General features: G+C 42.1%; 1 protein-coding gene across 2 annotated transcripts in view; it reads left to right on the forward strand.

The window, feature by feature from the left end:
• UHRF1BP1L (UHRF1 binding protein 1 like) overlaps positions 1–23,047 on the forward strand; it is an 85,626-nt gene that overhangs the window by 54,637 nt on the left and 7,942 nt on the right. Inside the window, exons 14-18 of one of the 2 annotated variants that reach the window (XM_030214209.1) lie at positions 598–2,012; positions 13,597–13,769; positions 16,084–16,238; positions 17,674–17,824; positions 20,833–21,086. In XM_030214209.1, coding sequence (XP_030070069.1) covers positions 598–2,012; positions 13,597–13,769; positions 16,084–16,238; positions 17,674–17,824; positions 20,833–21,086 — 2,148 coding nt within the window. The remainder of the gene's footprint in view (positions 1–597; positions 2,013–13,596; positions 13,770–16,083; positions 16,239–17,673; positions 17,825–20,832; positions 21,087–23,047) is intronic. The other variant, XM_030214210.1, reaches the window with a different exon arrangement.

Raw genomic sequence — 23,047 nt, forward strand, 5'->3', positions numbered from 1 at the left:
AATGTTTATAATTTTATTTATGAATAAGCCATGTATTTTGTTGTAATCCATTTTGATGTAATGCAAATACCAGAATATTAATCAAATCAAACCCACCAAGAGATACACATTGTGGATGCACAATTTTCACAAATAAAGCTGTTAACAGATGTTGCTCCACAAATACACAGAAAAGGTCCCAATAAAAACATGAATTGCTCCAAAGGAATTCACAATCCATACCCATATCCTTTATCCTGCTACAAAATATAGCACAACTGCTACCCAAAAACACTAGCTTCCATGCGTCACACGTACACGTGCCTCCATGCAGACCTTGCTTAGTGGTGTGCATGGCCTCGGCAGAGATGTAGGGAAGTAACTGTTCCATTGCTCCCACCAACTCTCACTGTAGTTAATCCTGAAAGGAACCTAAATTTATACTTCATTTTAATGCATTCTAACGGTTTTCTCCGCCTAAACTAAGTAATGGAACAGTGGCTAATTATAGCATTAAAAAAGTTATTTTTTGTGCTTAAGTTTAGAACAGATTGTAAGTTGACAGCCTGCAAAATATTCATTTATATTCAATAAATGATGAATTTCTTTGTCTTTCAGTTCATGGTTCCGTCACAAAAGAAGTTAGATAGTCATCCAGATCAGCCAAATGCAATTTCCATTCAGACTGCTGAAATGATTGCTACAAACACAAGGCAGTCACCCAACTGTCGCCGATCAGACCTTGAAGCTGTGTTCCAAGACTTCAAAGACTGTGCATTTTTCAGTAAAACATTCACGGACTTCCCCAGGTCCACTGAAAGTTTTGATGTTCTCCACTCTGTGTTCCAGCGGCATGCTTATGAGCAAGACACTAAGATACACGATGTCTACAAAGGCCATATTGCTCCAACGCTGAGTGCCCATGCACTGAAGATGTCGGCTGGGATGGATATTTGGGCTTTTTATTTCTCTCAGTTTTGGATGGACTTTGAGGGAATGAAAAGTGGGAAAGGGAGACCAGTAAGCTTTGTGGACTCCTTTCCACTTTCAGTCTGGCTTTGCCAGCCCAAGAGATTTGTACAATCGCAGAGAAAGTCATTTTCCAGTTCTCGCACAGGAGCTAACATTTCAAAGAGTGAATCTTTGGACCTAGTTAGTCGCTTGCAGCGAAAAAAGCTCTTAAAAGACTATTATAGTTCAGAATCTGAACACTTAACCAATGATAGTCGAAAGACTAAGACTTTAGAGAATGTTTCAGCACCTCCAGTAATCAGTTCTTCCTCAGATGCCGACGTACATATCCTTGTTCATGCCCAGAAACATGTCGGCATACAAATCAATCACCACCAATACATTTTTTTACTTTTGTTGCATGAATCCATAAAGCAGGTAATGGATAACCTAAGGAAAGATGTGGAAGCAGTGACGGGAAAACCTGCAGAGGAAACCAAAGTTTGCCTGGGTGCCTTCCTGAAGAGTGCAGAAGTCGCACTCTTACTGCACCCACTTCCTCCAGCAAACGGTTGCAAGTCTCCAGAGTTTGAAGTCAAATACCCCCTGCCATCGGACCAGCCTTTAGAAACTGAAGGAAATAAACTCGTAACCAATCATATGACTTGTGAAAGCAATGACAACAGGTCTGTCGCCACTGAGCTCAATAAGGATGTTTTATTAGATCCAGTCTGTGGCAGATCAACTACTGATACAGATTCGTGCAAAGATAATGTGAACTGGCCGACTCCCAGAAGTAACTCTGAAGAGGTTTGTCTGGAATTCAACGAGATAAACAGTTCGTTGTATTCATTGAAATTGCAGAATATAAATCCTAATAGGGAAGATCTCGGTCAGCTTCAGACTGGTAAAGAATATGCGGAGGAGGATTTGTCAAATGAAGAACCCAGCAAGGAGAACAGGACTAACAAAACCATTCACAAGATCTCGGACGTCAGGCCACAGTCTACCTTGTCTTTCCAGGACATGGAAATCAAAGAAACCCTCTCGCAACAAAAGCTGCCATCGCCATTATCTTCAAGGTAAGCTCAGTTCAGCAGATATTTCATTTACGTATCTTTGTACTTCCCACAGTATCAGTCACGTAACAGAAACATAGTTAATGAGGACAGATTACTTAAAAGAGGAGAAGTTCCAAGAAACTAGAGAAGATCAGCTGTAGTATAACTCCACAAAGGAGGGAATAAGTAGGAAAAGAATAATTCTAGACCTGTTAGATTGGCATCACTGGTGGACAAAGTAAGAAAAACACTGTTGAAAGGTACAATACTACCCTTCAATGGCAAAAAGAAGCAAGTCCTTTTTTTGCCATCTCAGGAGAGAATAATGGAGTATCTTGAAGCCAGTAGGTTACAGCATCACAAGTAACATGTTTCACATCTGATGAAGAAATGGTTGGGACCTAGAGTTAACTATGCAGAAGTAAATGTACTCTCCATCTGTTTCTCCCTGGTTTACTGAGGAATTGCATAACTGAAGGGGTAGGTAAGAAGAAGAAGGGCTCTAAGGAAGACAGGATTATTTATAAGGCTCATTGTGGTCCTACTTTGGTGTTATTGAATAATATTCAGTGACGTCTATTTCTCAGTCATGATTGCTGGATTTAACAACTGCTTTTGATACCATGAAACGTGACATTTAGTTATCGAGTTTTGAATGTCCATGATATCGAAAGGCAATGTTCTGGATTGATTTAGGACCTTACGAAACCGCACTAGCAATTCCCGGTGTGGCAATTGAGAGGAAGCCCATAGGGATTGAACGGGCTTCCTCTCATTTGCCGCGTGGGAATCGCTAGTACTGCTTTGTGAAAGAAACCCTTCGCTCCTTTTGTAAGGGCAGGACTTGGTTACTATGCCAAGAAGTCTGTGTTACACTGCTTAAGTTGTGGTAGGGGGACTTTACCCCATTCAACTGCCTTTTTTTTTTTTAACTCATGGATTAAAAAAAAAATTTAATGGGATTTTATTTAATGTTTTATTTATCATGTGCTAATTATTGCTGTTAAGAACAGTATATAACTATGGCAATGAATACAATATAACAATTTATGACACACAAATATTTTTTTCCTGCTAAATTAGCTAAGACGTGAAACCGGTCCAGGGAACTTTTTCATCTCTCGAAAGGCTTTTTAGGTCAGTTAGACCCCCCTTGGTTTGATGATAGGTTAGGCTCCTTGGATTATAATGGTCTTAGGTGTTTTGAAAATACTGTTTGAAGAGGGATTTCAACTCCAGACTCTGCCCTTTTTCCCTCGCCTCACCCCACGCTTGGAACAAACTCCCCGAGCCTATACGCCAAGCCCCCTCCCTGCCCATCTTCAAATCTCTGCTTAAAGCCCACCTCTTCAATGTCGCCTTCGGCACCTAACCTCTACACCTCTGCCCAGGAAACCTAGACTGCCCAACTTGACATTTCGTTACTTAGATTGTAAGCTCCTTTGAGCAGGGACCGTCCTTCTTTGTTTATTTTGTACAGCGCTGCGTAACCCTAGTAGCGCTCTAGAAATGTTAAGTAGTAGTAGTAGTAGTAGGATTTCAATGACTTACCACTAAATCAAGCCCTGCTGCTCTCCAGTACAATTGTTCTGCATCGTGATAGTAATGCAGCAAGTTCAACCCAAATCAGTTTACAAAGTAATCGAATACACAAAAACTATAAAAATAATAATTACATCAATAATCTAAAAATGAACTGATTTAAATACAATTATCTGTTCTGAAAAAAAGAATCCTCATTTTTTTGTACCACCTTCAGTGGGATTTAGGATCTGAAATGTAGCCTGAATACAGTTTCAGTCTGAGAGCTGTCCTGTGGTTTGGGTGCACATGAAGGGGTATATGTGTGTGGGAATGTTGTCAAAGTGTGTGTAGGTGAGGGAGGAGGAGATGAGAATAACTGAAGGATGACTATCTTGTAGGGGGTATGGGTGAGTATGGGAAAGGAATGTGTGTGTAGGTTGAATGTCCCGATTTTGCTATATTATACTTACAGGGAAAAGTATACCTACAGAGGCCTGGATGGCTGGAAGAACCAAAACTGAGGCACAATGGCCAAGCCAGATGTGGAGCAGGAACTGAGATGCTGGATGTAGAGCAGGGCCTAAGAAACAGCAGGAAGATCAGCCAAAAAGAGGTTCCAGTGGAAGTATGAGTCTCTTACACCTGCAGAGGTGTGTCCCTGACACATTTCTTGTAGATATTTTATAATCTGGATATACCTTGTATTGAACCACTGGGGACCTAGCCTGGGCATCTCTATCTCCCTGGCAGAACACCCCTTCCTTATGGGTAAACGTCAGGTATCCTGAAAAGCCACCTGGGTCCAGTTCTTTTTACAAAGATTTCCTTCCTGATGTAGACATTAAATTGGAGTCATTCTTGGTCTTGGCCAGCCTGGAGTCTTGATCAGAAGTTGGAGTGGCCAACCTAAAGTCAGGAGTTTCTGGCGCCGGAGTCACTGATAATGCTGGGCTGACTTGAAACAGATTCCCAGGAGTTGTTCTAGCTGGAATTTCTAGTTGCCAATTTAGGCTTTGCTGGAGCTGCAATTAGTGGCACAAATTTTTCTGGGCCCAGATCTGGGGTCACTGGAGCTGGAGTCGTTGATGCCTTTGGATCAGGAGCTTTGCTTCTGGAGTTGGACTGGAGTCAAATGAAGTCACTTTTGCAGGTGTTTCTCACCTGGAGCTGGACTAGGCCTGAGTGGAGTCATCACTGCAGGAGTCGGTGAGGCTAGAACCGGCATGTGTTGGTGGGGCTCTCCGCAGTTTTATCATGATTCCTCCATCCAGCTCCACAAACATGGACATCATACTTTTGTTCTATGTTCACAGCTGAAGGGCCAGGAGCAGGACCACAGAAAACAAGCACAAATAGGAATGGAGGAGTGCTAGTCCTGAACGATTTTCAGAGGACTGTGTTCGTGAGGAGCTAGCTAAACTGAAGGTGGACAGAAAGATGGGGCCAGATGACATACATCTGAGGGTACTGAAGGAGCTTAGGGAAGTTCTGGCAGCTCCACTGGCCGACCTTTTCAATGCTTCTCTAGAGTCAGGAGTGGTCACGGAGGACTGGAGAAGGACAGATGTGGTCCCTCTCCACAACAGGGTAAGTAAATTAATGGAAGCGCTTTTAAAACAGAGAGTAGTAAAGTTTTTGGAACCCAATAGATTACAGGACTCGAGGCAACACGGTCTCACTAGAGGCAGGTCTTGTTAGACAAATCTGATTCATTTCTTTGACTCAGTGACTAGAGACTTGGATCGAGGGGGAGAGCATTATCTGTGGTGTATTTAGATTTTGTAACATTTTTCTAAGCGATATTGTTGAAGGGCTGTCTGGTAAGGTTTGCCTGTTTGTGGATGATTCAAAAATCTGCAATAGGATAGACACCTCTGATGGTGTAGATAACATAAGGCAGGACCTAACAAAGGTTTTAAAAAATGGTTCAGAATTTGGCAGCTAAGATTTAATGGTAAAAAATTGCAGGGTCATGAATTTGGGCTGCAAAAACCCAAGGGCACAGTACAATTTAAAGGGAGAAGAAATTTGGAGCGCAAAAGATGAGCAAGACTTGGGTGTGATTGTATGATGATCTTAAGGTGGCCATGTTGGAATGTAATTGTATTTTACATGCATTGCCTGTCACCTATTATTTCTCTGTGATTACTCTGTGACCTCTGATGTGAATTACTTAGAGAGGTCACACTGCTATGCAACTTCCTGTGGGGGTTAGACACAGCAGATGCAGCACATGGAGCACATGGAGCTCATGATCTCTCCTAACCTGAGAGGATCTATGGTGGTGTGAGCATCCATTACCATCTAAGCACATGGAAGGAGCTGATAATACAAATGTATAGTAATATGTATATAAAAGCCTGTCTGATTATAATCAAACTACAAACTGTGAGTAAACAGATGTTTTGTTACTTCAACTTTAAAGTGACTCAGCAGTGAATTATTCAGGGGTGAATGAGAGAGAGATGAAGAAAGAAATTAACATTTCTAAAGCTGAAGCTGTGTGTACTAAAATCTGCTAATTATTTACTACAAATAATCCAACAAAAGGGTTATGGGCCCAGGGTCCAGGAATTGAAAAAGAAGAGAAATATTACCAGGCAGAAAAAAAGGCCACATTTTTCTCTTAAGTTTTAAAGGAAAGATTCAGTCTGTCTCTCTCTCCCCCCACACAGCAGACAGAAGGCTAAGAAAATGGCTGAGGGAAGAAATTCACCATTTTTCTATTCTCTCAAGGTGCCTAAATTAACTGAGTTTAATTATCAGCAGTGGGAATTAAGATTCATATGTTTCCTTCGAGCAAAAAGATTAGATATATGCTTAGATCAAGACAGAACAGCTGAAAATATGGCTGAATGGGACAATGCAAACTATTATGTGAAGTGCATGCTTTTGGAAGCTCTCTCAGAGAAACAAGCCATATTAGTGGAGGGAAAAGATACACCAAAGGACATTTTATATAAGCTGAGAACTATGTATGCAACTACATATGCAAAGCAGCAACCAATTTGGCTGGCAGAGTTGAATGAAACCAAATTAAGGGATAAAAGTAAATGTAATGATCACATTATGTATCTTATGTCTTCATTTCAAAAGCTAGAACTTTCTGGAATTCCCATGTGTGATGCATTGAAAAGAGCATTTCTTTTTACCTCACTATCAAAGAAGTTTGATGTTTTTAGGTCTGTAAATGAGGCCATTGAAGGGCAATCTTTTGAACAGACAACATCAAAACTAAGGCAGGAATGCATAATAAATGATTCTGAGGAGATGTGTTCTCAAAGCAAGTCAGAGAGAAATGAAACAAATTTCTTGGCAAAGAACAGAGGAAGGCGGAGCTATGGGAAAACTCCACCCAAGGGCAAGCTGATTTGCTACTCATGTGGAAAGGAGGGACATGTATCTAAATGGTGTAAGGAAACACAAAACACTCCCTCTAGCTCACCTAAGCCAATGGAACTAAAGAATTTTCAAACCAGGAAATGTATGAAGGACAAAGATAAACACAAGGGCTTTCTAATGGCAGAAAAATCTTTGACTATGGTAAATAATAATTCAAATGAAAGTACTTGGATTTTGGATTCGGGGAGCACATGCCATTTAACCAATTGTAAGGATTTCTTTCAGGAAATGTGTCCAGAGGAAGGTATTCTTAAAACTGCAAACGCAGGGACTGCTAAGATCCAAGCAAAAGGTATTGGATTCTTAAAATGCAAAGTGTCTAATGAAGTTAAAGAAATTCCTGTAAGTGATGTCTTGTATATTCCCCAAGCAGTTTGTAATATGCTTAGTGTATCTACATTAGATAAGAAGGGATTTGTGATTCATTTTGAAAACAGTAAGTGCACAATCTCTAAAAATGATGAAGTGTATGCTGAAGCTTTTATGCATAATGATGTTTATAAACTGAGCATTTCAGGTGAAGCCTCACATATGGCGCAAGTAAGGAAGAATGATGGTAAATGTAGTCTGGAAATCTGGCACCGCCGCCTGGGACATCGTGATTCTAAGGTGATCCAGGATCTTTACAGTAAGCAACTGGCCACCGGCATTCAGATAAGTGCAGATGCTGGTAAAATGGAGAAATGCATAGACTGTGTTACTCAAAAAGGTGTGAGACCCTCATTTCCTGCATACACAGGAAATAGGAGTAATAAAGTGCTGGACTTAATACACAGTGACTTATGTGGACCGTTTAATATCCCATCATTGGGAAATAACAGATTTGTGCTAATATTCTTGGATGATTTCTCTAGATATTGTGTGGCCTATTTGCTGAAAGAGAAAAGTCAAGTCACAGACATGCTGAAGAAATACGTAGCCATGGTGAGCAATAAATTTGAAAGAAAACCAAAGGTTCTTCAGACCGACAATGGTGGTGAGTTCACTTCACAAAGCATGCACACATTTCTAGAACAAGAAGGCATTCAACATATCACAACAGTAGCTTATACACCAGAGCAAAATTCTGTTGCAGAGAGAAAATTTAGGTCAATTGTGGAAATGACCAGATGTATGCTGTCAGATAGCAATCTCCCTAAAAAACTATGGGGGGAAGCCATTCTCACAGCAGTGTACCTACAAAACAGAATGCCAACTAAAGGCGCTGAGCGCACACCACATGAGACATGGCATGGTAGGAAGCCAAACCTGTCACACATAAGAACATTTGGAAGTACAGCATATGCTCATGTACCAAAGCAAAGAAGGCATAAGCTGGATTCCACAACAGAAAGGGGCATTTTAGTTGGCTATGCTCCAGGACACAAAGGATATAGAATTTTGAATCTGAAAACTGGCATTGTTGGCATAAGACATGTTACATATTTTGATGAAAACAAAAGGGTTGATAAAGGCTGGATTATCCCAGATGAGCCTTATCATCCAGAATATGAAACTAGAACCATAATAGACATGCCAGTGTATATAAATGCCATACCAAGGCAGATGTCTGAAAGCAACTCACCTGTATCTAACGAGGAACAGGCAGAGGAAGCAGACACAGAAAGGATCATTGAAGAAGACAGTACAGTTGGAGAAGGGGAATCAATTGGAGAAGAACTCTCAGATTTAGAGGATGCGGAAAGGTCAGACCAACCTGTAGTCAGACGCTCATCCAGGGAAAACAAAGGTGTTCCACCCCCAAGACTGTCTTACTTAACAAAGTCAGCAGAAGCTCAAGAGCCCTTAACATGGGATGAGATTGAGAAAATGCCAGCAGAAGAAGCTGCTGAATGGCATAAAGCTGCACAAGAAGAAATTGATGCATTGAATAAAAATAATACTTGGATTCTTACAAAATTACCTCCTGGCAAGAAAGCTATAGGATGCAAATGGGTATTCAAGTTAAAAAGGAATGCACAAGGAAAAGTGGAAAGGTATAAAGCCAGATTAGTCGCAAAGGGATATCTTCAAAAATATGGAGAAGATTTTGATGAAGTGTTTGCACCTGTAGTGAAACACACGACAATCAGAACACTTCTGAGCATTGCAGTCTCAAAAGGCATGCAAGTCAACCACATTGATGTGAAAACAGCGTTTCTTCACGGAGAAATAACTGAAGACTTGTACATGGAACAACCAACAGGTTTCATAAATACAAAACAAAGACAGCTAGTGTGTAAATTAAACAAAGGTCTTTATGGATTAAAGCAAAGTGCAAAATGTTGGAATGAAAAATTGCATGAAATATTGACAAATTTAGGATTTAAGCAAGGTGAAGCAGATAAATGCTTGTACACTAGGTGCACAAATGGACAATATGCATACATTTTAGCTTTTGTTGATGATCTGCTCATTGCAAGCAAAAGTGAGCAAGAGTACAAGGACATTGTAAAGTGTTTAAACCAGAATGTTGAGATAAAAGAACTTGGTAATGTGTCATACTATCTTGGTATAGAAATTGAGAAACAAAATGATGGTTCTTATCTTCTAAGCCAGAAGCAGAAAATAAATGAGCTTATTGAAAGTTTAGGTATGCAAGATGCCCAAGTTGTAAGCACTCCCATGATCACTGATTTTCTGAAGGATGAAACAGTAAGAGAACCTTTACCAGATAACATCCAATATAGATCAGCCATAGGTAAGCTTTTATATCTAGCTACCACATACAGGGCTGATATAGCAAATGCAGTAGGAATTTTGAGCAGAAGAGTCAGCTCACCTACCAAATCAGATTGGACTGCAGTTAAAAGGATGGTAAGGTATTTAAAGGGTACCATTGATTGTAAATTAAAGGTTTCAGCCAATAGTAATCCAAAACTAATATGTTACTGTGATTCAGATTGGGCAGGGGATCATTCTGATTATAAATCCACAAGTGGATATGTGTTTATGTATGGAAATGTACAAATTTCATGGGCCAGTCATAAACAAAGTATTGTGAGTTTGTCTTCTACAGAAGCTGAATATGTGGCCGTATCGGAAGCGTGCAGAGAACTGATGTGGATTGAAAAACTTTTGCTGGATTTTGGAATAGCTGAAAAGAGACCAATCCAGATAATGGAAGATAATCAGAGCTGCATCCGACTGTCACAGAATGACAAGGTTCAGTCACGCACCAAGCACATCGCAACGAAATACCACAACGTGCGAGAGTTGGTGAAAGAAGGGGTCATCAGTCTACACTATTGTCACACCAGTGAGATGACAGCTGACATCATGACCAAACCGTTACCCAGAGAACATTTTGTGAATCTGCGTATAAAGCTTGGACTTTGTATGAATAAATAATTGCATGACAGTTATGCATGAGAAGGGGTTTGTTGGAATGTAATTGTATTTTACATGCATTGCCTGTCACCTATTATTTCTCTGTGATTACTCTGTGACCTCTGATGTGAATTACTTAGAGAGGTCACACTGCTATGCAACTTCCTGTGGGGGTTAGACACAGCAGATGCAGCACATGGAGCACATGGAGCTCATGATCTCTCCTAACCTGAGAGGATCTATGGTGGTGTGAGCATCCATTACCATCTAAGCACATGGAAGGAGCTGATAATACAAATGTATAGTAATATGTATATAAAAGCCTGTCTGATTATAATCAAACTACAAACTGTGAGTAAACAGATGTTTTGTTACTTCAACTTTAAAGTGACTCAGCAGTGAATTATTCAGGGGTGAATGAGAGAGAGATGAAGAAAGAAATTAACATTTCTAAAGCTGAAGCTGTGTGTACTAAAATCTGCTAATTATTTACTACAAATAATCCAACAGGCCAAACAGGTAGAAAAGGTGACGGTGAATCCTAGAAGGATACTTGTTTGCATAGGAAGAAGAAGGTGGTGATATCCCTGTATGAGACTCTGGTGAGACCTCACTTAGACTATTGTGTACAATTCTGGAGGCACATCTTCAAAAAGATATAAACAGGATGGAATTGGCCAGAGGATGGCTACTAAAATGGTCAGTGGTCTTCGTTATAAAGCATATGGGAACAAATATTATGTATACTTTCGAAAGAAAGGCGGGGGAGAGGAGATATGACAGAGACATTTAAATACTTACATTGCATAAATGCAGAGGAGGCAAGTCTCAATTGAAAGGAAGCTTTGGAATCAAGGGGCACAGGATGAAGGTGAAAGGGGATAGACTCAAAAGTAACTTGAGAAGATATTTCTTCACAGAAAGGTTGGTGAATTCATGGAGCAGCCTCCTGGTGGAGGTGGTAGAAGCGATCTGTTATCAAAGCCCCACTCCAACCCATCCAGATCTGTCCAGCTGTGTGATCAGGGCATAGGCCGTGGAAGTCTGCCTGGCCCTTGCTTTGTTTCCCAATTACTGGTGTTGCCATTTAAGAACCGCTAAGTTTCTTTGGTTCCATTCTCTTTCCTTTGGGTTTACCCCACACATTTTTAAATTCCATTACTGTTGTTAGTATTATGTCTACATTATTTTACTTTTTGTTTTGGTATTCATCCCAGAGTACTGATAGAACTGAAAAATGAGCTTGTGGAGCTATTGTTAGAAATATTTATCCTTAAAATCGAGCGTGGTACCGGAAGATTGGAGGGTGGCCAATGTAACGCCGATTTTTTTAAAAGGTTCCAGAGGAGATCCAGGAAATTATAGACCAGTGAGTCTGTCGTCGGTGACGGGCAAAATGGTAGAGACTATTATTAAGAACAAAATTACAGAGCATATTCAAAAGAATGGATTAATGAGACAAAGTCAACATGGATTTAGTGGAGGGAAATCTTGCCTCACCAATCTACTACATTTCTGTGAAGGGGTGAACAAACATGTGGATAAAGATGAGCCAGCTGATATTGTATATCTGGATTTCCAGAAGGCGTTTGACAAAGTACCTCATGGAAGACTAAAGAGGAAATTGGAGAGTCATGGGATAGGAGGTAGTGTTCTACTGTGGATTAAAAACTAGTTAAAACATAGAAAACAGAGAGTAAGGGAAATGGGACTTGATATACCGCCTTTCTGAGTTTTTTTTTTTTTTGCAACTACATTCAAAGCGGTTTACATATATTCAGGTACTTATTTTGTACCAGGGGCAATGGAGGGTTAAGTGATTTGCCCAGAGTCACAAGGAGCTGCAGTGGGAATCGAACTCAGTTCCACTGCACTAACCACTAACTACCCTTCTCAATGAAGAAGGGTAGTTAGTGGGGTTCCCCAGGGGTCTGTGCTAGGACAGCTGCTTTTTAACATATTTATAAATGACCTAGAGTTGGGAGTAACTAGTGAGGTAATTAAATTTGCTGATAACACAAAGTTATTCAAAGTCATTAAATCCTGGGAGGATTATGAAAAAATTACAAGAGGACCTTATGAGACTGGAAGATTGGGCGTCTAAATGACAGATGACGTTTAATGTGAGCAAGTGCAAAGTGATGCATGTGGGAAAGAGGAACCCGAATTATAGCTACGTCATGCAAGGTTCCACGTTAGGAGTCACGGACCAAGAAAGGGATCTAGGTGTCGTCGTTGATGATACGTTGAAACCTTCTGCTCAGTGTGCTGCTGTTACTAAGAAAGCAAATAGAATGTTAGGTATTATTAGGAAAGGAATGGAAAACAAAAATGAGGATGTTATAATGCCTTTGTATCGCTCTATGGTGCGACCGCACCTCAAATATTGTGTTCAATTCTGGTTGCTGCATCTCAAAAAAGATATAGTGGAATTAGAAAAGGTGCAGAGAAGGGCGACGAAAATGATAAAGGGGATGGAACGACTTCCCTATGAGGAAAGGCTAAAGCGGCTAGGGCTTTTCAGCTTGGAGAAAAGGCAGCTGAGGGGGAGATATGATAGAGGTCTATAAAATTATGAGTGGAGTTGAACGGGTAGATGTGAAGCGTCTGTTCACGCTTTCCAAAAATACTAGGTCTAGGGGGCATTCGATGAAGCTACAATATAGTAAATTTAAAACTAAATGGAGAAAAGTTTCTTCGCTCAATGTGTAATTAAACTCTGGAATTCGTTGCTGGAGAATGTGGTAAAGGTGGTTAACTTAGCGGAGTTTAAAAAAGGTTTGGATGGCTTCCTAAAGGAAAAGTTCATAGACCATTATTAAATGGCCTTGGGGAAAATCCACTATTTCTGGGATAAGCAGTATAAAATGTTTTGTACTTTTTTGGGAACTTGCCAGGTGTTTGTGACCTGGATTGGCCACTGTTGGAAACAGGATGTTGGGCTTGATGTTCCTTTGGTCTTTCCCAGTATGGCAATACTTATGTACTTATGCATCAGTTGTCCAAAGTGGAGGGGGAGTTTGCTATGGTCATCTGGAGTATCAACAATGACGGAGGTTGGTTGTACCTTAAGACTACCAAAGTGGACTCTTGTCCCGGAAAGCTCAGGCCTCAAATAGTTAATCTATCAGGTGCCCCATCATTTTGCTATCGCCACCTGCTGGTCGATGGATATGACTATCCAACAAATCCTGGAACAAGAACTAATGGAAAGAAAATTATCGGGTAAGCCCTATTCTCCTTATATTCTCAGTCACTGCTCAGTTTGCATTCTGTTTTATGATTACTTTTGTTTGGGAGGGGAGATTTATGTTTCTAGGTACCCTTGATTTTCAATAATTTTTCCTTAATATTTTTATGTATCAAAAAGTGGAAAGTCTCAGGAACGCTGCCAGTCCAACCTGCCTACCTTCTCTGTTTCTTATAAGAATATGAAGAGTTCATCCCAGATGTCACTAGACACTATTTCTATTGACAGCAACATACTGGAGGATCAGCTCTCAGAGACTGATGCAAGTGACGGCCACATTATCCTACAGGAAGGTAAATGGAAAACTGATCCTTGGCACTTTGGTAAAAGAATATGCTCTGCATGTCTGTTTTTATGTTTTAGCCAAACCTCCTTTCTCCTAGGTTTTTAAATACTACTACTACTACTACTTAGCATTTCTATAGCGCTGCCAGGGTTACGCAGCTCTGTACAAGTTTAACATGGGGAAGGACCGTCCCTGCTCAAAAAAGCTTACAATCTAAAGGTTACAAACTATGTAGTCAGTGTAGGTATCATGAGTGGGGAAGGTGGTTATGCGCCAAAAGCAAGGGAGAAGAGATGGGCTTTGAGTAAGGACTTGAAGATGGGCAGGGAGGGCGCATGACGTATGGGCTCGGGAAGGCTGTTCCAGGCATATGGTGATGCGAGGCAGAAGGGGCGGAGTCTGGAGTTAGCGGTGGTGGAGAAGGGTACAGATAGGAGTGCTTTGTCCTGAGAGCGGAGGTTACGGGTGGGAACATAAGGGGAGAGGAGGGTAGAGAAGTAATGGGGGGCTGCAGATTGAGTGCATTTGAAGGTCATTAGGAGAAGCTTGAACTGAATACGGTAGCGGATCGGGAGCCAGTGAAGCGACTTGAGGAGAGGGGTGATATGAGAGTATTGGTTCACGCGGTAGATAAGACGTGCGGCGGAATTTTGGACAGATTGGAGGGGAGATAGGTGGCTAAGCGGGAGACCAGCGAGGAGAAGGTTGCAATAGTCAAGACGAGAGGTAACTAGCGAGTGGACGAGTAACCTGCTTCTGTCTAACTTTATGCTTCTTCATTGAGTGGTACCTGCATTCACACGATTTAGAGGAGAAAAGGGGCTTGTTATTCAGTCCAGCCTAGAAACATTTTCAGGTGCCACTAGACAGTTCTCATCTGCAGTCTCCCATATTCAGTCTGTTCCTGCGTGTTGTGGTAGCAGCTGTCCTATGCACCCTTCTCTTTACTGAAAGGGGCAGTGCTAGCTCCGACCAAGCAGTCAACCAGATTGACATACCCTCCACATACTTATACTTGGTCAACTGAAATTAATTCCCCTGACAATGACCTCCTAGAGTTAAGTTCGGTGCTCCAAGCCAGAATGCCATGAGAACCAACAACTGCTACCCAGTCCTAGTTTTTTTTTACCTGCTGTAGATACACTACCCAAGTATTTTTATAAAACCAGCCACAACTGGTAAATGGAGAATTATGAGCAATTAGAGAATGTGAGATACCTAAACAGAAGGTGGCGGTAGCGTAAATGAGTTTGTCTCCAGAAGAGGATAAAATAAGTGACACGCCTTGAAATTGTGTTCTGTTAGTGACATGTTCGTGCAAGAGCAAACCAAAAAATGGAGTCAAAGGGTAACTGAGATCAAGTGCCACAGGGAGCAATTAAGTGATAACTGGGAAGATGGGGGATGGGAAAGAAGGCAGAAAATAGAATAGCCCAGAGTCAGAAGAGAGAGTCTATAGAAGTAACAAAGTACATGACAGCAGAGAAAGACCAACATAGTCCATCAGATCTGCCTAGGAGAGGTTGGGGTTCCACCTATCGCATAGGTGTAGGTTGTTAATTTCCTTATGATTTTTTTTTTAGAAGTACAGCTGAACTGCTCTATTCCTGGTTTATATCATCTTACCTTTTAGGGATCCTCTGCGAATATCCCACTCTTGTTTGAATTCCAGGACTGATTTTGTTTCCTCTAATTCTTTGGGCATTCCAGGCATTTTCTTCCATTTTCATGAACAATTATTTTTGATGTTGCTTTTGACTCTACCTCCCTCTTCTTCTAGAGCTGCTTTCATCCATAATTCTTTTAAAGTATTTAATGGTCTGTATCATATCCCTTCTGTCCTTCCTCTCCTCTAGGGTATACACGTTTAGGTCTTCCAGTCGCTTCTCGTATATCTTCTGATAGAGACCTCACCATTTTGGTCGCTTTCCTCTATACCAACTTTAGCCTCCTTGTTCTTAGTGAGAGAGTCTCCAAAACTGAACGCATTACTCCAGATGAGGCCTCCTGTATTGGAGTGTTGCGACGACTTCCTTTCTGCTGCATATGCCCCTTGCTATGCAGCCTTTTGGCTTTGGCTACTGCCGTGTTGCATTTTTTTCCACAGATGGCCACCTTGAGATCCTCAGATACCATCACCCAAGGTCTCTCTCCTTCCCTGGTTCTCAGCCTGCTCTAACCACTAGGCTACTTTTCTACGTATAAGGATTATTAGCTGTGTTATTTTGTTACAAGCTGTTGTTTTGTGCATTTTTTGAACTGATAAAGCTCTATTTATTTCAAAAGTTATGGCTGTGACATTTAATGATTTCTTATAACAGCATTTTTCCTAGATGCAGGCATTGAAGAGATCTCAAGTATTCAAACCTCAAAAGTTCTTGCGGACATTGCACAGTGGAACGAGAGTTCTGCAGGATCATCTCCAGAAGTGATCAGCGCCGCTTCTGAGAGCACTCAAGAGACGAGTCGAGATGTGGTAATACTGAGTTCATTACCTACTCTGAAAACAGACAAAGCTCGGCTTTGGTTAAAAGGTAGAAAACAGAGAGTAGGGTTAAATAGTCAGTATTCGCAACAGAGAAGGATACATAGTGGGGTTCCCCAGGGGTCTGTGCTGGGACCGCTGCTTTTTAACACATTTACAAATGACCTAGAGATGGGAGTAACTAGTGAGGTAATTAAATTTGCTGATGACACAAAGTTATTCAAAGTCGTTAAATCGCAGGAGGATTGTGAAAAATTACAAGAGGACCTTACGAGACTGGGAGACTGGGCGTCTAAATGGCAGATGACATTTAATATGAGCAAATGCAAAGTGTAATGCATGTGGGAAAGAGGAACCTGAACTATAGCTACGTAATGCAAGGTTCCACATTAGGAGTCACTAACCAGGAAAGGAATCTAGGTATCTTTGTTGATGATACGTTGAAACCTTCTGCTCAGTGTGCGGCAGTGGCTAAGAAAGCAAATAGAATGTTACATATTATTAGGAAAATAATGGAAAAGAAAAATGAGGACGTTATAATGCCTTTGTATCGCTCCATGCTGCGACTGCACCTTGAATACTGTGTGCAATTCTGGTCACCACATCTCAAAAAAGATATAGTGGAATTAGAAAAGGTGCAGAGAAGGGCGACAAAAATGATAAAGGGGATGGGACGACTTCCGTAGGAGGAAAGGCTAAAGTGGCTGGGGCTCTTCAGCTTGGAGAAAAGACGGCTGAGGGGAGATATGATAGAGGTCTATAAAATACTGAGTGGAGTGGAACGGGTAGACGTGAATTGTTTGTTTACTGTTTCCAAAAATACTAAGATAGATGTCGTTAAATTATCGCTGTTAATGAATGTGAATCCACTTTTTACTTTGTCTTCCCTTCCTTGTGGGAACTCTTCCAATTGATATTAGGCTGGAATTATCCTACGTTTAGAACAATAGTGAACACATTTATTTTGTAAGGCCTTTGGTGACTATAGTCTCAATAACAATGGAGCAACTCGTGTGCACTGATCCCATCCATTTTATTTATGCTGGGTTTTCTTTTCTTTTTTTTTTTTTTGTAAAGTAAGAGTAATTTTTTAGATTATTGGTGTGCATGTCTTCTTTGTGAATGTGTGCTATGATGTTTGGCATTCCTTCTATTTCAGTTTTATTTGCCTGCAGGAAAGGCGGTAATATAAGGTGAAATAATCCATAAAACTTACAGTACAGTCCACTTCTGTGTGATGAACTTGGCAGCCAAAACTTCCTCTTTGTCGTACGTGTCACAACAAGGACTTAATTGTCCTCAGAGTTGTCTTATGTTACAAGATCCTAAATAACCACACAAAATGTAATAATGTCAAATCTTATTATAGTAGTCTAAATTTAATTCAAACTATAACATACAGGAAATGTCTTTTTATTTAATACAGATGTCGGTTGTGGTTTTTAAAATCTTTGGTATTAACTGTGGAGTTGACGTGAAAGGAGAGGATGCTGGAGTTGCTCTTCAGATAAACCAAGTGACACCGAAGCAACTGGGAAATGTTAGTATTCGACAATACTTCAGTAACCGCACCACGGGTAAGAGCTTGTAAAATTTATTACACCACAGTAATCAGACTGGGGCATTGGTTGTGCTTCCAGCCATACAGTAAGTTATATTACAATAACTAATCAAATTTTCTTTCAGCTCAGAGGCAAATCACTAAGCATTTAGCCAACCTGGAAAATTCACAAGGAGAGAGAGGATGCTGGGCTCGATGGACCCTTGGTCTTTTCCCAGTGTGGCATTACTTATGTACTTATGACACTTCAAATTGTGTTTTTTTCCTTGGATCTTGAAGTTGAAGGGAGTAATGTGCATCCTTTATTCTGCTCTCTCATGGAGTATACCTGGCTTACTTTTGTCATGGTCCAAACCTCTCTATTGGGATTCCCTAAATGTCCTGTTTCAATAGTATCCTTCAAGGATACTCCACACCGAACCATGTGCTTTTGGGCGACTGTTGGCTTCTCCTTGTCTTGGAGATTCATTTAGCAGTGAAGGCTGAGGTGGAGGAGTTCTAAGTACAGGGCTCGAAGAGACACCTTCAGGCCGTAAGTCTTTTGGACCTAGCAATACATGGCTGTCCATAGGGCCGCCTCTAACTACAGGAGTGGATGTGTGCATATTAGCCATCTTAACCTTCCCCCCCCCCCCCCCATAACAAAGTTCTCACAAAATCCAGTCACCAAATGATGAATATCCAGATGGCCAGGAGACCAGACCAAACCCAAACTCCTGTGTTCCTTGGTTCTCCAAAGGGCCTGGCTTGTCCTTTCGGCCATGCCCTGCGGCGGTGCACTTAGAACAACACATCATTGTGTTGTGTGGCTATTATAGCTGAGGAATGTAGTCTGTCTGATTATGTCAGATACCTGCCTTGATCTTCATGAATTCAGGGGAATCCAACCAAAACAGATAAACTCCTGGAGATAGCACTGCACAGTGTGTAGGTCTTAAAGGTCTCGTCTCCTCCCTGGTAGATATTTATTTATTACTAGTAAAAAAGGCCCGTTTCGGTAAGCAATGAAATGGGCGCTAGCAAGGTAATCCCCCATCCTCCCTCGCTGTCTCGCTCTGTCCCCTCTGAGACCCACGCCTCCCTCCCTCCCTTCCTTCCTTTCTAGTTCCAGATCCCCCTCCCTTCCAGTTCAAGGCCCCCTCATGCCCCTCCCACCAAGTTACAGACTCCCCCCCTCCCTCCGATTTCAACACCCCCGCTCCGCGTTACTGACCCCTGGACCCCCCTTCTGCGACCCTCTCGACCCCCCCCCCCCTTTTCGCCGGAAACCCTCCCCTGCCGCCATCGCATACCTTTGCTGACGGGGGACCCCGACAGCCGAAGTCCTCTTCTTGTCTGTGCTGGCATTGCTTGCTGAATGGTCTGATCAACTTTCTGTGCGTGCGTCTGATGTCAGACGCACGCACAGAAACTTGATCAGATCATTCAGCAAGCAACGCCGTGGCAGCCAAGAGGACTTCGGCTGTCGGGGGTTGGGGTCCCCTGTCAGCACAGGTACGCGACGGAGTTGGCTCGCGCTGCTATGTTGTGATTGGGCACTGTCGCTGCTGACGCACCCGGAAGTGGGAGATGTCATCATTCCAGGAGATGGATACAGAAGCATGAATGCCTCGAGGCTTATATCCACGTAGTCAGCTTCAGAACGTTGGAGGTGCGTTTTATTATATAGGATTTTATTTATTTTAAACATTTATGTATCGCCTATATAACCTAGGTGGTTTATAAAAAAAAATAAACTACTTATACTGCTCTTGAATAGGTTAAGCATAGCTTTCCTCCTACATAAATGCTTCCACAAACAACTGTGTTTTAGCAATTTCTTGAACTGACCCCCCCATTGCTGCACAAATGAAGTTGTCCAGGGAGGGTGTTCCATAGCCCAACCCCCAGAATGCAAAAAGCAGAAAAACTCGCATCAGGAATGAACTCTTAATGAAAACTTGTATGATGAGCTTTCTGAAATCAGTTCTGTCTATTTCATCAGTAACAAATCAGATGCGTTATTTCTGCTAGTTCACTTTATCTGAATGCTGTGATTTTTGTACATCACCTACTTGAAAGAACATAAGAATGCACAAAACAGGGAGTAGGAAGGGTAGGCTCTTCCAATGACAACCGGAGACGACGTATGTAGTAAATCAATTCGTTATTCAATTAAAAACACTGACATATTTGACTCTGACTCGTCACAGCTGTGTTTTGGCGCAAAACCGCACCTCCTTCGGTACGTCAAAGGCATTTGCACGCTACAGAGATTTACCTTGGCAGAGACTTTGGATGATAGTCATATTTGATACTACATCTTCATACAGTTGCCAATTGAATATACACCATCCACTGTATCTTACAAGACTCCTGATGAGGGCGCGGTTTTGCGCCGAAACACAGCTGTGTCGAGTCAGAGTCAAGTATGTCAGTGTTTTTAATTGAATAAAGAATTGATTTCCTACATACGTCGTCTCCGGTTGTCATTGGAAGAGCCTAACCCTTCCTACTCCCTGTTTTATGCATCGTTTTGCGTAGGACCTCAGTGTACCTCCACCCTTGTGGTGGTTCTTCTTTTCTAGAACATAAGAATAGCCATACCGGGTCAGACCAATGGTCCGTCTAGCCCAGTATCCTGTTTCCCAAACAGTGGCCAACCTGGTAGAAATCCAGATCGTGGCAACACTCCATACTACAAATCCCAGGGCAAGCAGTTGCTTCCCATGTCTGTCTCAATAGCAGACTATAGACGTTTCCTCCAGGAACTTATCCATAAGAACATAAGAGTAGCCGTAATGGGTCAGACCAATGGTCCATCTAGCCCAGTAGCCAAACAGTGGCCAAGCCAGGTCACAAGTACCTGGTAGAAATTCAAATCAAGGCAACACTCCATACTACAAATCCCAGGGCAAGCAGTTGCTTCCCACATCTGTCTCAATAGCAGACTATGGACTTTTCCTCCAGTTGTGATAAAACGGTATTGGTTTATTGTTCATTGGAACCTGTTCTGGCCCTGATATTTTGCTTGCTTTCTACCAGGTTCGGACGAGAATTGTAGCGAGTGCATAGAGTCGGTTCCTAAGGTGAAACTACGATTGGAGAGCGGACCCAGTGCTAGCAGACACTCTCGCCTGGCTGCTGAGAATGGTTTCCTGCAGTGCCACCTGCAGCACTTCAGCTCTGAGTTTCTCACGTCCTCTCTTCTGAACATTCAGCGCTTTCTGGATGATGAATCTATTGCAGATGTGATTCCCATGAAGCTAAGCCTGTCCGACACCAGGATACATTTAAAAGTACACTAACACATCTTCATTTTTCTTATTTTCTGCTCATTTTTAACCACTTTTCTCTTTCATAGAAATATCTTAATAGTTTTTGCAACATTTCTGTTATTAGAGTTGTGCCCGGCAGCAATTGCTGCCGTCTCGTTTCCTTCACCTGTAACTTAGTCCTGCTACTCACCTCATCTTGTTGTTGCTCCAGGGCCAGTGCTAGGGTTTCTAATGTCCCCCTCAACCTATAAATCTGTGCCCTTCTCTCTTTCTTCAGCTTCCCTCCCCCTAGTGCAGCATCTCCTGTGTATCTTCTCTTCCTTTCCCTCCGCCATCCAGCATATTCCTTTTTTCTTTCTTTCCCTTCCCCATCCAGCATCACCTGGTCTCTCTCCCCACCGCCTGGTCCAACGATTCCCCTGCATTCCCTCCTACCCACCCACTCAGCATTTTCCCCTCCTTTTTGCTGTTGCCTTTGTGGTTTTTGGTAGCCACCACTGCTGCCTGCCCCTCCAAGCCCATTGGCTCACAGCAGCAAGTCAAGCACCAATATATGCAGGAGCACCTTCTAGGGCATGGCCCTGCTGGACTACGCCCCTCCCCACCCCCCCCCCCCCAACATGCACTTCTCATGGTTAGGGGCTGCACTACATAAGAATAGCTATACTGTGTTCACAGCTGAAGGGCCAGGAGTAGGATCGCAGAAAACAAACACAAATAGGAATGGGGGGAGGTAGTCCCTGAACGATTTTCAGAGGATTGAGTTTGTGAGGAGCTGGCTAAACTAAAGGTGGACAAAGCGATGGGACCGGATGGCATACATCGGAGGGTACTGAAGGAACTTAGGGAGGTTTAGCGGCTCTGCTGGTTGACCTTTTCAATGTTTATTTATTTGTTACATTTGTATCCCACATTTTCCCACCTATTTGCAGGCTCAATGTGGCTTACATAGTACCGTAAAGGCGTTCGCCAAGTCCGGTAGAGAAACAAATACATGGTGGTGTTGTGGTCGATTAAGGTTCAGGCACAATGGGGATCAAAGAGAGGTGAGGTTATATAGTGTCCATTATGAGCTTTGGTTTTGCTGGGTTGCCGAGTGTAGGCATTTATGTTGGGTCGGTAGGGTATGCCTTTTTGAACAGGTTGGTTTTTAGTGATTTCCTAAAGTTTAGATGGTCGTAGGTTGTTTTCACAGCTTTTGGCAGTGAGTTCCATAGTTGTGTGCTTATATAGGAGAAGCTGGATGCATAGGTTGCTTTGTATGTGAGTCCTTTGCAGATTGGGTAGTGGAGGTTTAGGTATGTTCGTGATGATCTGGTTGTGTTTCTGGTTGGTAGATCTATGAGGTCTGTCATGTAGCCTGGCACTTCGCCGTAGATAATTTTGTGGACCAGGGTGCAGATTTTGAAGCTAATACGTTCTTTGATTGGGAGCCAATGCAGTTTTTCTCAGAGGGGTTTTGCACTTTCGAATCGTGTTTTACCAAATATCAGCCTGGCTGCTGTGTTTTGAGTGGTCTGGAGTTTCTTTGTGAGTTGTTCTTTACATCCCGCATAGATTCCGTTGCAATAGTCTGCATGGCTTAGTACCATTGATTGTATTAGGTTACGGAATATTTCCCTCGGGAGGAAAGGTTTTACGTGTTTAAGTTTCCACATTGAGTGGAACATTTTCTTTGTTGTGGAGTTCACTTGACTCTCAAGTGTAAGGTTGCGGTCGATTGTAACGTCGAGTATTTTCAGGCTATCTGAGATAGGGAGGGTGTGGTCCGAGTGGTCCCAGAGGACTAGAGAACAGATGTGGGCCCTCTCTACAAAAGCGGAAGAGGTTGGGAACTACAGGCCGGTAAATCTGACTTCTGTGGTAAATAAATTATTGGAAACCCTTTTAAAACGGAGAATAGTAAAGTTTTTGGAATCCAATGGATTACAGGACTAGAGGCAACATGGTTTCACTAGTGGCAGGTCTTATCAGACAAATCT

The sequence above is a fragment of the Microcaecilia unicolor genome, chromosome 9 (genome assembly GCF_901765095.1).
Source record: "Microcaecilia unicolor chromosome 9, aMicUni1.1, whole genome shotgun sequence".
Taxonomy (NCBI): Eukaryota; Metazoa; Chordata; class Amphibia; order Gymnophiona; family Siphonopidae; genus Microcaecilia; species Microcaecilia unicolor.